We start from the raw sequence: 12,167 nt of genomic DNA, 5'->3' as shown, positions 1-12,167 counted from the left end.
GCTGATTATAAGTGGATCCTTTGAATACCTGGTGGAACCAGGGGATCGCTTTTAGCCTTTGGCTAGCTCCATCATCTGATCATTGGGGAGGAACGTTCGTCCATAAGTAACCAGAAGACTGGTGAGATTGTTCCTCTTTCATTCCCTATCCAGCTCATTGGGATTAGGGTCTGTTTGCTGCTGTCTTTTAATATTGTCCTCCTGTGAGAGAATATTCCTACCAACACAATTACAGGACATCACAGGTAGTGACAATTTTTATGTGCATTTTGCACCTTAAGTGTTGTTAGTCCTTTTTATGCATACCATATTAAAAGTTATATTTTAGGCGTGTTAATTTTGCTGGGTTACCTAGCTATTACTACTTTCACCTACGGTATATCCCTATCCAGTTGCTATATTTGTTGGTAATATAGATATGGCTGGTTTCTTGGCTACTGGACTAGATACAAGTATATGGGCCTCAGAAGCAAGGGAGGTCTTTTCTGAAGGGTCATTTGTGCAGAAGAAATACACGCCATCTATGAATGGTGCTTTCAGAGAACTTACTAAGGTTTACAAAAATAGAATTACTTCCTGGTGGGAGATTCAATCTCTTGAGTGCTACTTAAAAGAAAAAATCGTACCTCGCAACCTCAGAATTTCTCTAACCCCTAATTTTCGGTATAAAAATCCTGAACTTACTACTAAATGGCAAAAAGAAGTTACTGAATGTTCCCTAAAATTGATGTTATTGCTATTAGAGGAAAAAAAAAAGAATTTAGCTAATCTAGATATCCAACTAAAAGAACAAACCGAAACCACAAGGAAATTTGTGGGTGAGAGTGAATTTGTGGCCAAAGAGACGGCCCTGCAGAATACTATTGAAAAACACCAATACCATCTAAAAGAAAAAAAGCATAAATTCTATATTAGAGATAAACAGGATTTCCGAGACAATAAAGCCTACTTTTTTCCTATTAACAGATTTAATAAAGTAAGCGATACAGAAGGGACTTCTACAGACACTGAGGCCTCAGATACAGAGGGTGGTGGTCGTAATCGTAAAAACAAAAATAGGGGCAGAGGGAGATATCAGAATAGAGGTGGTCATAATTCAGGGCATTTTTTAGACCAGGGCCACTACTTGCGGAGCAAAAAGACCCCGACAAATCAAAACCTGAATCTCCAAACAGAACAAATCAGATAATTAATTTATCTAAAAAAACCTTGTCTGCACCAAAAATGGCAGTCCTTAGCAAAGGACTTTCTTTCGTACCTACCACTGACTTCAACCTTTTTGAGGCAGTCAAGGATTTGAACCTATTTGTGAGAAAGTTAAGATGGAAAAAGCACTTTTCTCTTGAGAATAAAAAAATATGTAAAGAAATGGGGATACCTGAGGATATGCTGGAGGATGTGAGATTTCTATTTAATCTGGCAGACTCCGACCCTAATCTTGAGGGAAAAGGCCCATTTACGGACCTAAAACTGAGGAGTAAAAAAATGCCACCTATCACCAACGAAGTCAATTCCATTGATATCTTTTGTAACCTAGTAACCAGGGACCTAGAATCCATTGTGAGTAAACACAGAAGGAAATTCAATCTGACAAAATCTGAGATGGATTGTCTGATGGAACTGGAAAATGATGATGACATTGTTATCAAAGAATCTGATAAAGGCGGTAACGTCGTGATAATGGATGTATGCAAATATAAGAGTTTATGCTTGAACATCCTTAATGAGACAGACAACTATGAAAAATTGACTGGTAACCCGACCCATATTTACTCAAATCAACTACAAGGGATCCTTGATAGGGCACTTTCTAATAACCTCATAGACAAATCTGAATTTGAGTTTCTACTACCTACATTTCCGACCATTCCTACTTTTTATTGCCTTCCAAAAATACATAAGGGGCTTGAACCCCTACGTGGCAGACCCATCGTGTCGGGGATTGGGAGTATTACCCAAAATGTGGGAATATATGTTGACAGAGTGCTGAGGCCGTTTGTCTTGTCTCTGGGATCATATCTGAGAGACACCACTGATCTTCTCAATAAATTGGAGGGAGTAATGATAGAAGATGATACTCTGCTTGTCAGTATTGACGTCGAGTCCTTGTACTCCTCTATCAAACATGAGGATGGTCTGAGGGCAACGGACTACTATCTTAAAAGTAGAGGCAGACAGTTTGATGGTCACAACCTTTTCGTTTTGGAACTACTGGATTTTGGCTTGAAGTGTAACACCTTTACTTTTGGGGGGGCCTTCTTCCACCAGCTCAGGGGTACTGCGATGGGGAGTCCTAGTGCCCCGTCGTACGCAAACTTAACCCTGGGCTGGTGGGAGGAGACTATGGTGTTTGGAGAAGACTCATCCATCCCCACAGACAAGATAATCCTTTGGTGTCGATATATAGACGACGTGTTTATGCTGTGGAAAGGGAATGAGTCAGAACTGGCAGTGATGGTAGAGGCCCTCAATATTAATACACTTGGCCTGAACTTCACCTTTGAATGGAATAATGAAAGACTCCCTTTCCTAGATGTTTTGATTGAAAAGGGTGAGGGTGGTATCATTAAAACCAGTACCCATCGAAAACCTACAGCAACCAACTCATTATTAAGATGGGAAAGTGGCCATCCTCTGAGTCAGAAGAAGGGGATACCAAAAGGCCAGTTCCTGAGACTTAAAAGGAACTGCTCTGATACCCCCCTTTTTTTGAAACAGTCGGCAGATCTCAATAGTAGACTCAAACAGAGAGGATACCCCAAGAAGGTCATTGACCAGGCCTTCCATGAAGCAAATGGGAGAAACAGGACGACTCTTCTCAATCCCGGTCCACAAAACAATTCAAGGGAGGATAGAGTACGCTTCATAACTACTTACAATAATGGTGCTGAGGACCTCCGTAGCATCCTCAACAGACACTGGTCAGTCCTACAGATGGATGATGATATTGCCCCACTGGTGACATCTTCCCCTACAATTACCTTCAAAAAGGCACGTTCCTTAGGAGACAGGTTGGTCCATAGCCATTTTGCCCCTAAAAAAACTTCTTGGCTGCAAAACAACATAAAAGGTTGCTATAGATGCAGTGGTTGTGTAGCATGTGGTTCTATTAAAACAGGGAAGAAATTCCAATCCAGTGTGACTGGAAGAGACTACACTATCAAACACTTCATCAATTGCAGATCAAAAGGGGTTATCTATAAAGCCACCTGTGTTTGTCTGAAAGAATATGTGGGCAAGACAAAAAGGGAGTTCAGACGTAGAGTAGGTGAACACCTAAGAGACATAAGAAAGAACATTGATACTCCTTTGGCACGACATATCAATGAAAATCACAATGGCGACCCCAGCGTCATCTTTTTCCAAGGCATTGATTTAATACAACAACCTATAAGAGGAGGCGACTGGGACAACCTGATCCTAAAACAGGAAACCAGATGGATTTTCTGGCTCAGGACGGTGAGACCTCTGGGCCTAAATGAGATTCTATCCTTTGCACCCTTTGTGTAACTTAGTGACAGGGTGTTATGTAGAAGGATCATACGACGGCCGAGTGGGGGCACCATCCACCGTTCTTTTAGGGTGCCGACCCCCACATGATAGGTAGTTTCAGAATTAATGTAGGGTTATTAACAGTTACGGTGGTGGTACTTTACTTTCCATCCTTTGGGCCCAGGTCTCTCCGCTCTTCTGACCAGATTGTCCTTTCTGATATTGATCTCCCCCAACCCCCCTCCCCCTTCTCCCCTACTTGCTTCATTAGCCACGAATGTTTGATACTGTTCCGGTACCAGAAACTTACAGCTTTATCTAATCTGGATTGCTGCATACGGGGCATCTTTGCCTCAATGCAGCATTATTGATGAATGTTTGCGGTTTACAACATTCTAGTTGAAGTGAGCGCAGGCTCGTAAAACCCATTGCTCCCATTAGGTATATTGTAATGGAACCCTCTGCGCATGCGCAGTAGGCCTGCATTCCAAGACTCCATCCGCAATGCTAAGGTTGCGTCTCAATACGGGGCGCCCGACAGGAAGTGGGCGGTCACCCGTGACGCGGATGTGATGTCACACGCCAGAGCGGCAATGCTCTGCTATTTAAAAAGAGTGCTGGCGTCGGTCATGGCGGCGCAGCATGTGTTTATGCCAGGTGTCGGGACCCCGGTAAGTTTAAACTGACTGTGGCGGGACTATGGGACACAGGGCAACTTTGTCATTGGTAATGATGGTATGATTCTTTAATTTATACAGTGGCTGATTTGCCGGTCCTATGAAGGACACTTAACAAGTTTGGATCTGTGTATGGACCTTTTGGCGGATATGCCGGTTCTATGTATGACACGGAATACTCTATGTGGATTTGTTACTCCACTCTCCTGAGGATGTATGATGAAACGCGTTGAGGAGAGAAATCCCTTCCATATGTTTACCGGAGCTGATTATAAGTGGATCCTTTGAATACCTGGTGGAACCAGGGGATCGCTTTTAGCCTTTGGCTAGCTCCATCATCTGATCATTGGGGAGGAACGTTCGTCCATAAGTAACCAGAAGACTGGTGAGATTGTTCCTCTTTCATTCCCTATCCAGCTCATTGGGATTAGGGTCTGTTTGCTGCTGTCTTTTAATATTGTCCTCCTGTGAGAGAATATTCCTACCAACACAATTACAGGACATCACAGGTAGTGACAATTTTTATGTGCATTTTGCACCTTAAGTGTTGTTAGTCCTTTTTATGCATACCATATTAAAAGTTATATTTTAGGCGTGTTAATTTTGCTGGGTTACCTAGCTATTACTACTTTCACCTACGGTATATCCCTATCCAGTTGCTATATTTGTTCCAAACAATTACATGTCTCCTTTGCCTAAAGAAAAAAAAATCTATTATATAAAGCTGTGTGTAAGGGGTACTTTACACATTGCGACATCGCATCCGAAATATTGTCGGAGTCATGTCGTTAGTGACGCACATCCGGCACCGGTAACGACATCGCAACGTGTAAATCCTAGATGCGCCGATAAACGATCACAAAAGCGTCATAAATCGCTGATCTGTGTGGCGTCGGTCATTTTCATAATGTCGGGTCTACCGCAGGTACGATGTTGTTTGTCGCTCCTGCAGCACCACACATCGCTGTGTGTAAACCCTCAGGAGCGACAAACATCTCCTTACCTGCATCCCGACGGCAATGCGGAAGGGAGAAGGTGGGCGGGATGTTATGTCCCGCTCATCTCCGCCCCTCCGCTTCTATTGGCCGGCCGATTAGTGACGTTGCGGTGACGTCGCTGTGATGCTGAACGCACCTCCCTCTTGAAGGAGGGATAGTTCGTCAGTCACAGCAACGTCGTCGAGCAGGTATGTGCGTGTGAAGCTGCCTTAGTTAATTTTCGCTACGGCTGCAATCACCACATATTACATGTGCGACGGGGCGGGGGCTATCGCGCTCGGCATCGCTAGCCGATGCTAGCGATGTTGCAACGTGCAAAGTACCCCTAAGTGTGTGTGTGTGTGTGTGTATGTCCGGTAAAGGAATTTGCACCGTCACATTTACAATCTCAAAATTTTCCACAGACACCCCATGTGACTTAAGGAACGTCGTAGACTATGTTTTGACAGGAAAATTTAACCCCGCGCTTTACAGTTACTCTCCAATACACCTGTCTCCATTAAAGTCAATGTTGATTGGAGCTACAGATTATTAATAGCAGCTGTGATTGGTTGCTATAGGAACAAAATAAATTGTTAGTATAAGAAGCTTATGTGTGAGGTAATAAGATGTCGGTGGAAAGACGGATAGAGAGAGACAGAAAGAGACATAAGCACAGACAGAGTCTGACAGACAGGAAAGAGATAGAGAGACAGCCAAAGAGACAGACAGAGTCAGGCAGATAGGGAAAGAGATAGACAGAGGGGGGAAGAGATAGACAGAGGGGGAAAGAGATAGACAGAGGGGGAAAGAGATAGACAGAGGGGGAAAGAGATAGACAGAGGGGGAAAGAGATAGACAGAGGGGGAAAGAGATAGACAGAGGGGGAAAGAGATAGACAGAGGGGGAAAGAGATAGACAGAGGGGGAAAGAGATAGACAGAGGGGGAAAGAGATAGACAGAGGGGGAAAGAGATAGACAGAGGGGGAAAGAGATAGACAGAGGGGGAAAGAGATAGACAGAGGGGGAAAGAGATAGACAGAGGGGGAAAGAGATAGACAGAGGGGGAAAGAGATAGACAGAGGGGGAAAGAGATAGACAGAGGGGGAAAGAGATAGACAGAGGGGGAAAGAGATAGAAAGAGGGGGAAAGAGATAGACAGAGGGGGAAAGAGATAGACAGAGGGGGAAAGAGATAGACAGAGGGGGAAAGAGATAGACAGAGGGGGAAAGAGATAGACAGAGGGGGAAAGAGATAGACAGAGGGGGAAAGAGATAGACAGAGGGGGAAAGAGATAGACAGAGGGGGAAAGAGATAGACAGAGGGGGAAAGAGATAGACAGAGGGGGAAAGAGATAGACAGAGGGGGAAAGAGATAGACAGAGGGGGAAAGAGATAGACAGAGGGGGAAAGAGATAGACAGAGGGGGAAAAAGATAGACAGAGGGGGAAAAGAGACAGAGGAGGGAAAAGAGACAGAGGAGGGAAAAGAGACAGAGGAGGGAAAAGAGACAGAGGAGGGAAAAGAGACAGAGGAGGGAAAAGAGACAGAGGAGGGAAAAGAGACAGAGGAGGGAAAAGAGACAGAGGGAAAAGAGACAGGAAGGAAAAGAGACAGGAAGGAAAAGAGACAGGAAGGAAAAGAGACAGAGGGGGAAAAGAGACAGAGGGGGAAAAGGGACAGAGGGGGAAAAGAGACAGAGGGGAAAAGAGACAGAGGGGAAAAGAGAGAGACACAGAGATAGAGAGACAGAGAGACTGATACAAACTCCAACACTATTTCTTCCAAACACTGGATAACACTCGCAGATGAATCTAATATAATCAAAGACAAATTGTGAATCAAATAGTGAGCATTTACCCTCTAAAGGGGGCGTTACATGCAGCGATATCTCTAGCGTTATCGCTGGTGAAAGCACCCGCCCCTGTCATTTGTGCGTCACGGGCAAATCGCTGCTCGTGGCGAACAAAATTGTTAGGAGCCATCACACGGACTTAACTGCCTAGCCACATCGCTGTTGCCAGCGAACCGTGCGGCGTCACAGCGGCGTCACTAACCGGCCGCCCAATAGAAGCGTAGGGGCGGAGATGAGCAGCCGTAACATCCCGCCCACCTCCTTCCTGCCACATTGCCAGCGGCCGCAGGTAAGCTGTTGTTCGTCATTCCCGGGGTGACACACGTAGCGATGTGTGCTGCCTCAGGAACGACGAACAACCTGCGTGCTCAACAATCAATGATTTTTTGAAAATGAACGACGTGTCAACGATCAACGATAAGGTGAGTATTTTTGATCGTTAAAGACCGTTCGTTGGTGTCACACACAACAACGTCGCTAACTATGGCGGATGTGCGTCACGGAATCCGTGACCCCGGCAATATATCGTTAGATACGTCGTTGCGTGTAACGGGGCCTTTAGGCTCTGTGGTGGCAGAGAGAGACAGAGAGATAGACACACAGACAGGGAAAGAGACTGACACACAGACAGAAAGAGATAGACAGACAGACACAGACAGACTGGGAGAGAGACAAATAGACAGTTACTATCCCGGGCAACGCCAGGTACTACAGCTAGTAAAATATAAAGTTGTTAAAAGTGTAATAAAAAAATTCCCTAAAAATTAATCCCACTTTATTAGAATAAAATAAATAAATTAAAAACCTGGTATTTATTGCACAAACTACAAACTCTCACACCCCGATAAATGGAAAAATAAAAACATAAAAATAAAAACATTTTGGATCTCAGAAAATGGTGAAAAACTAAACATTCAGAATTCTTTTAGTCACGAAAAATAAAATAAAAATTCCTTAGTATTGTTTTCTTGTTTTCGCTCCCATTATCATCCTGACTTGGATGAACATGATATCAGGTCATTTTTATTTATTTGTGCAATGAATTCCATAGAAACAACTGTCCCCCTGCAAAAAAAAAACCAAAACAATGGTGTTATGTCCCTACTTTTCCTGATACAGACGTTCGTGGGTCACATACGTGTCCTATCAGTGAAATTCTTGGATACACACCCATTATAATCTATGTTGCACGACTGTGACAGAAAGGGGGGTGACTGTAAGGGAGCCCCTCCTCTGGCCCTCAGATTAAGTATACTATAGGCTTTCCCTCAACATAGAGGTACACTTGAAGGTAGCAAGTTCTGGGTCCCCAGCGTCTCCCTATTGCCTGTCCTTGACTCTGATGGTAAGACCTCCTCCATAACATACCACTAAGTGGGACAGACCAGGACAGAATTCAAAAACTCCACTGACAAATACAAATAGAGGTAACAACAAAACACATGCACAACTAAAACCATCAGCAGGGGACTACAAAAGGTGTACAGGGTGGGGTAAAAAAAGAAAGGAGAAAGTAACAAAACTGGGTACTTTCACACACCAAAGCAGCAAACAGCAGCAGCAGCAGCAACAGCCTTCTCACAGCTCTAGGCCTAGCTCCAGAATGAACTGAATAAACGGCACCAACTGTAGGGAGCAGAGGGTTTTCATCTAGACCAGAAGACATCATCAGGGAAAACACCTGCGAAGAGTTAATGAGCTTGCTGCTAGCAAGGGAAAGTTACATTAACTCTGTGACTGCCAAAAGAAAAAACACACGTTTAGGCTATGTGCCCACGCTGCGGATTTACCGCGGATTTTGCCGCGGATTTCCCGAAAATCTGCAGCAGCGGCACTTCCAAGCCATTTCAATGGCATTTTGGAAATGCTGTGTCCATGCTGCGGATTTTTCCGCTGCGGATTTACCGCGGATTTTGCCGCGGATTTGCCGCGGATTTGCCGCGGATTTCCCGAAAATCTGCAGCATGTCAATTGTTTGTTGCAGATTTGGTGCGGATTTTGAGTATAGAATGGGGAAAAAAAAAAAAATCCGCATCAAAATCCGCGGCAAATCCGCGGTAAATCCGCGGCAAATCCGCGGCAAATCCGCGGGTGCGGATTTGCCGCGAAAGTCGCGGATTTTCATGCAGAAAAATCCGCAGGTACATTCTACCGTGGACACATAGCCTTAGTGTGTAATGCCACAGATGACAAAAGGGACTCTAACCTTGAGCCTGTCACTAATCTCAAAAAAGATGACCATGACAGATTGTTCACACAGCTGTGTTTTTGCACACCAAGTAATTCACAAAAAAATGTGATATTTCCATTCTTATGCCGGCATCACATGTTACGATATATCGGGCGATATGTCGTCGGGGTCACGTCGTTAGTGACGCACATCCGGCATCGTGTGACATATCCTACCGTGTGACACCTCCGAACGACTGTGAACGAGCAAAAATACTCACCTTATCGTTGCTCATTACGTGTGACAGGGGGTTAACTTCTTTGTGCGCCACGGGCAACTAATTGCCCATGACGCACAAACGACGGGGGCGGGTACGATCGCTTGTGCGATCGCATGATAGATTGTCCCATGTGACGCCGGCCTTAGTCATGTATCAAAATCATCCATACAAGTGTATGTGAGAGTCCCGGGCATCGCACGCATGGCGGCAGTGATTGCTATTTCGAGTGGAATAGTTTTATGAAACTTTCTCTCTTCCTCCTCAGGTGCTGTAGTTTACGTAATTGCTGCCATAAAGCGATCAAGTCTGGCAACTGTAATGGTGATTCGATGCGTTACTCTTACAGCTACAGTAACGGGACCATTACGTGCGGTAGGTTTGGGGATCTCCTCGGGGGCGGGACGCTCAGGACATTGTGAGGAGCAGAATAGTTACAGCATAAAGATAAAAATTTTAATGTTCTGGTGAAGAATCAACAAGAAGTGGGACACAATTGTGAAGTTGAACAAAATTTATTGCTTATTTTAAACTTTTTTAAAACATAAATAACTGAAAATTGGGGTGTAGCGCCCTGGAAAACCAGGTAGTTGCACAGATAGGCCCCCGCACAACACCAATTCCACGAAGGATTAAATCAGCCAACGTAAAACCCTAGTCACCCCCCTCAGGGAAGAACAGACACACCAGTGGGCAGGACCAGGCGGTTAGGAAACGCCCACCTAGGGGTCTGGAGAGCCCAGGGTGGGAAAACAGTCATATAAGTTAAGGTTGAGTTCAAGTCTGGAGGTGTAGTCTGGAGGTGCCAGGGTTGGAGCCCTGACACCTAGGTGGCAGACGGTAGCCAGAACCTGCAGTAGATGGGAAGATGGAGCCGGGGATTAGAGATGAGCGAACCAGCCGTGGTTCGGCTCGAGTTCGGTTCGTCGAACGGAGGTCTCGTTCGAGTTCAGTTCGGCGAACCGAACTCGAACCAATAGGAAATAATGGGAGGCAATCACAAACACATAAAAACGCATTATAAATGTACACATGCAGTTAATAAACATTGCCATAACACTTACCGGTCCCCGTGATCCCTCCTGCACTCTGTCTCCTGCCGCTATTCCATCCGATGATCGCTGAATCCTCCCGGTAACCAGCACTGCCAGCAGTGATGCAGGACCTATCGTGACGTCAAAATAGCCATGTGACCAGTCACGTGGCTATTATCTCATTAGCTACAGACTGGTCACATGACTATGACGCGTCATGTAGGACCTGTCATTGCACTCTCCGGTACACGGTGCACATTTGTGTATCGCCGTGTACCGGCGACATGCTCTAGCACACGGTCGACTCCCCATTCCGTTAGGGACAGGCTGACACAGCCGGTCATTAACGGAGATCACCGTTGCCATAGCAATGCAGTTAGCGGTGACGTCACCGCTAACCGCGGCTCCGGGAATCACATGATCGGAGCCCTGTTGCTATGGTAACGCGTCTGTCAGCGTTACCGCTGTTACCGCTAGCAGCACTGATCTCTCACGGAGTGAAGGCTGCACGCTGCTTCCCGTGCAGCCTTCAAGGAGTGAAGGCAGCACGGGAAGCAGCGTCTTCCCCCATGCAGCAGTGATGTAGCAGAGCTGCATTTGTTGAATGAGAAAGACAGAAGACCATGGATCGTGGAGGGCTGACAGGGGGTAATAAAGATGGAGTCTTTAATGTGTCTGTGTATTTATTTCTATTAAAGTATTTTTTCTCTGTGTGGTGTTTTTTTGTAACCCTTTATTGGAGATTCTTAATGGCCGGGTCAAACGTGCCTGACATTAAGAATCTCTGGCTTAATACTGGCTAGTAAAACAAAGCCAGTATTAACTCATGATTACCCTACAAGCCACCCGGCTCCAGGGCTGTTGGAAGAGTTGGATACAGCGCCAGATGATGGCGCTTCTATGAGAGCGCCATTTTCTGGGGCGGCTGCGGACTGAAATTCGCAGCAGAGGCGCCCAGAAACCTCGGGCTAACCTGTGCTGCAGATTCCAATCCCCAGCTGCCTAGTTGTACCTGGCTGGACACAAAAATGGGGCGAAGCCCACGTCATTTGTTTTTTAATTATTTCATGAAATAAGTGAAATAATTAAAAAAAACGGGCTTCCCTATATTTTTGGTTCCCAGCCGGGTACAAATAGGCAACTGGGGGTTGGAGGCAGCCCGTGGCTGCCTGCTGTACCTGGCTAGCATACAAAAATATGGCGAAGCCCACGTAATTTTTTTGGTGGGCAAAAAACTTCTGCATACAGTCCTGGATGGAGTATGCTGAGCCTTGTAGTTCTGCAGCTGCTGTCTGGTCTTCTCCATACAGACAGACAGCAGCTGCAGAACTACAAGGCTCAGCATACTCCATCCAGGACTGTATGCAGAAGTTTTTTGCCCCCTGAAAAAATTATGTGGGCTTCGCCATATTGTTGTATGCTAGCCAGGTACAGCAGGCAAGTACGGCTGCCCCCAACCCCCAGTTGCCTATTTGTACCCGGCTGGGAACCAAAAATAAAGGGAAGCCCTTTTTTTATTATTTCATGAATTTCATGAAATAATTAGAAAACAAATGACGTAGGCTTTGCCCCATTTTTGTGTCCAGCCAGGTACAACTAGGCAGCTGGGGATTGGAATCCGCAGCACAGGTTGGCCTGAGCTTTCTGGGCCCCACTGCTGCGAATTGCAGTCTGCAGCCGCCTCAG

At 45.5% G+C, this 12,167-nt stretch overlaps 1 protein-coding gene across 3 annotated transcripts in view; it reads left to right on the top strand.

Moving 5' to 3' along the window:
• LOC142302089 (basic phospholipase A2 homolog APC-K49-like) overlaps positions 1-12,167 on the top strand; it is a 57,853-nt gene that overhangs the window by 9,890 nt on the left and 35,796 nt on the right. For all 3 annotated transcript variants that reach the window (XM_075343169.1, XM_075343170.1, XM_075343168.1), the window contains one exon: positions 9,716-9,822. In XM_075343169.1, coding sequence (XP_075199284.1) covers positions 9,716-9,822 — 107 coding nt within the window. The remainder of the gene's footprint in view (positions 1-9,715; positions 9,823-12,167) is intronic.

This window comes from Anomaloglossus baeobatrachus, chromosome 4, assembly GCF_048569485.1.
Source record: "Anomaloglossus baeobatrachus isolate aAnoBae1 chromosome 4, aAnoBae1.hap1, whole genome shotgun sequence".
Lineage (NCBI taxonomy): Eukaryota > Metazoa > Chordata > Amphibia > Anura > Aromobatidae > Anomaloglossus > Anomaloglossus baeobatrachus.
This window is presented reverse-complemented; position numbering and strand designations above follow the sequence as displayed.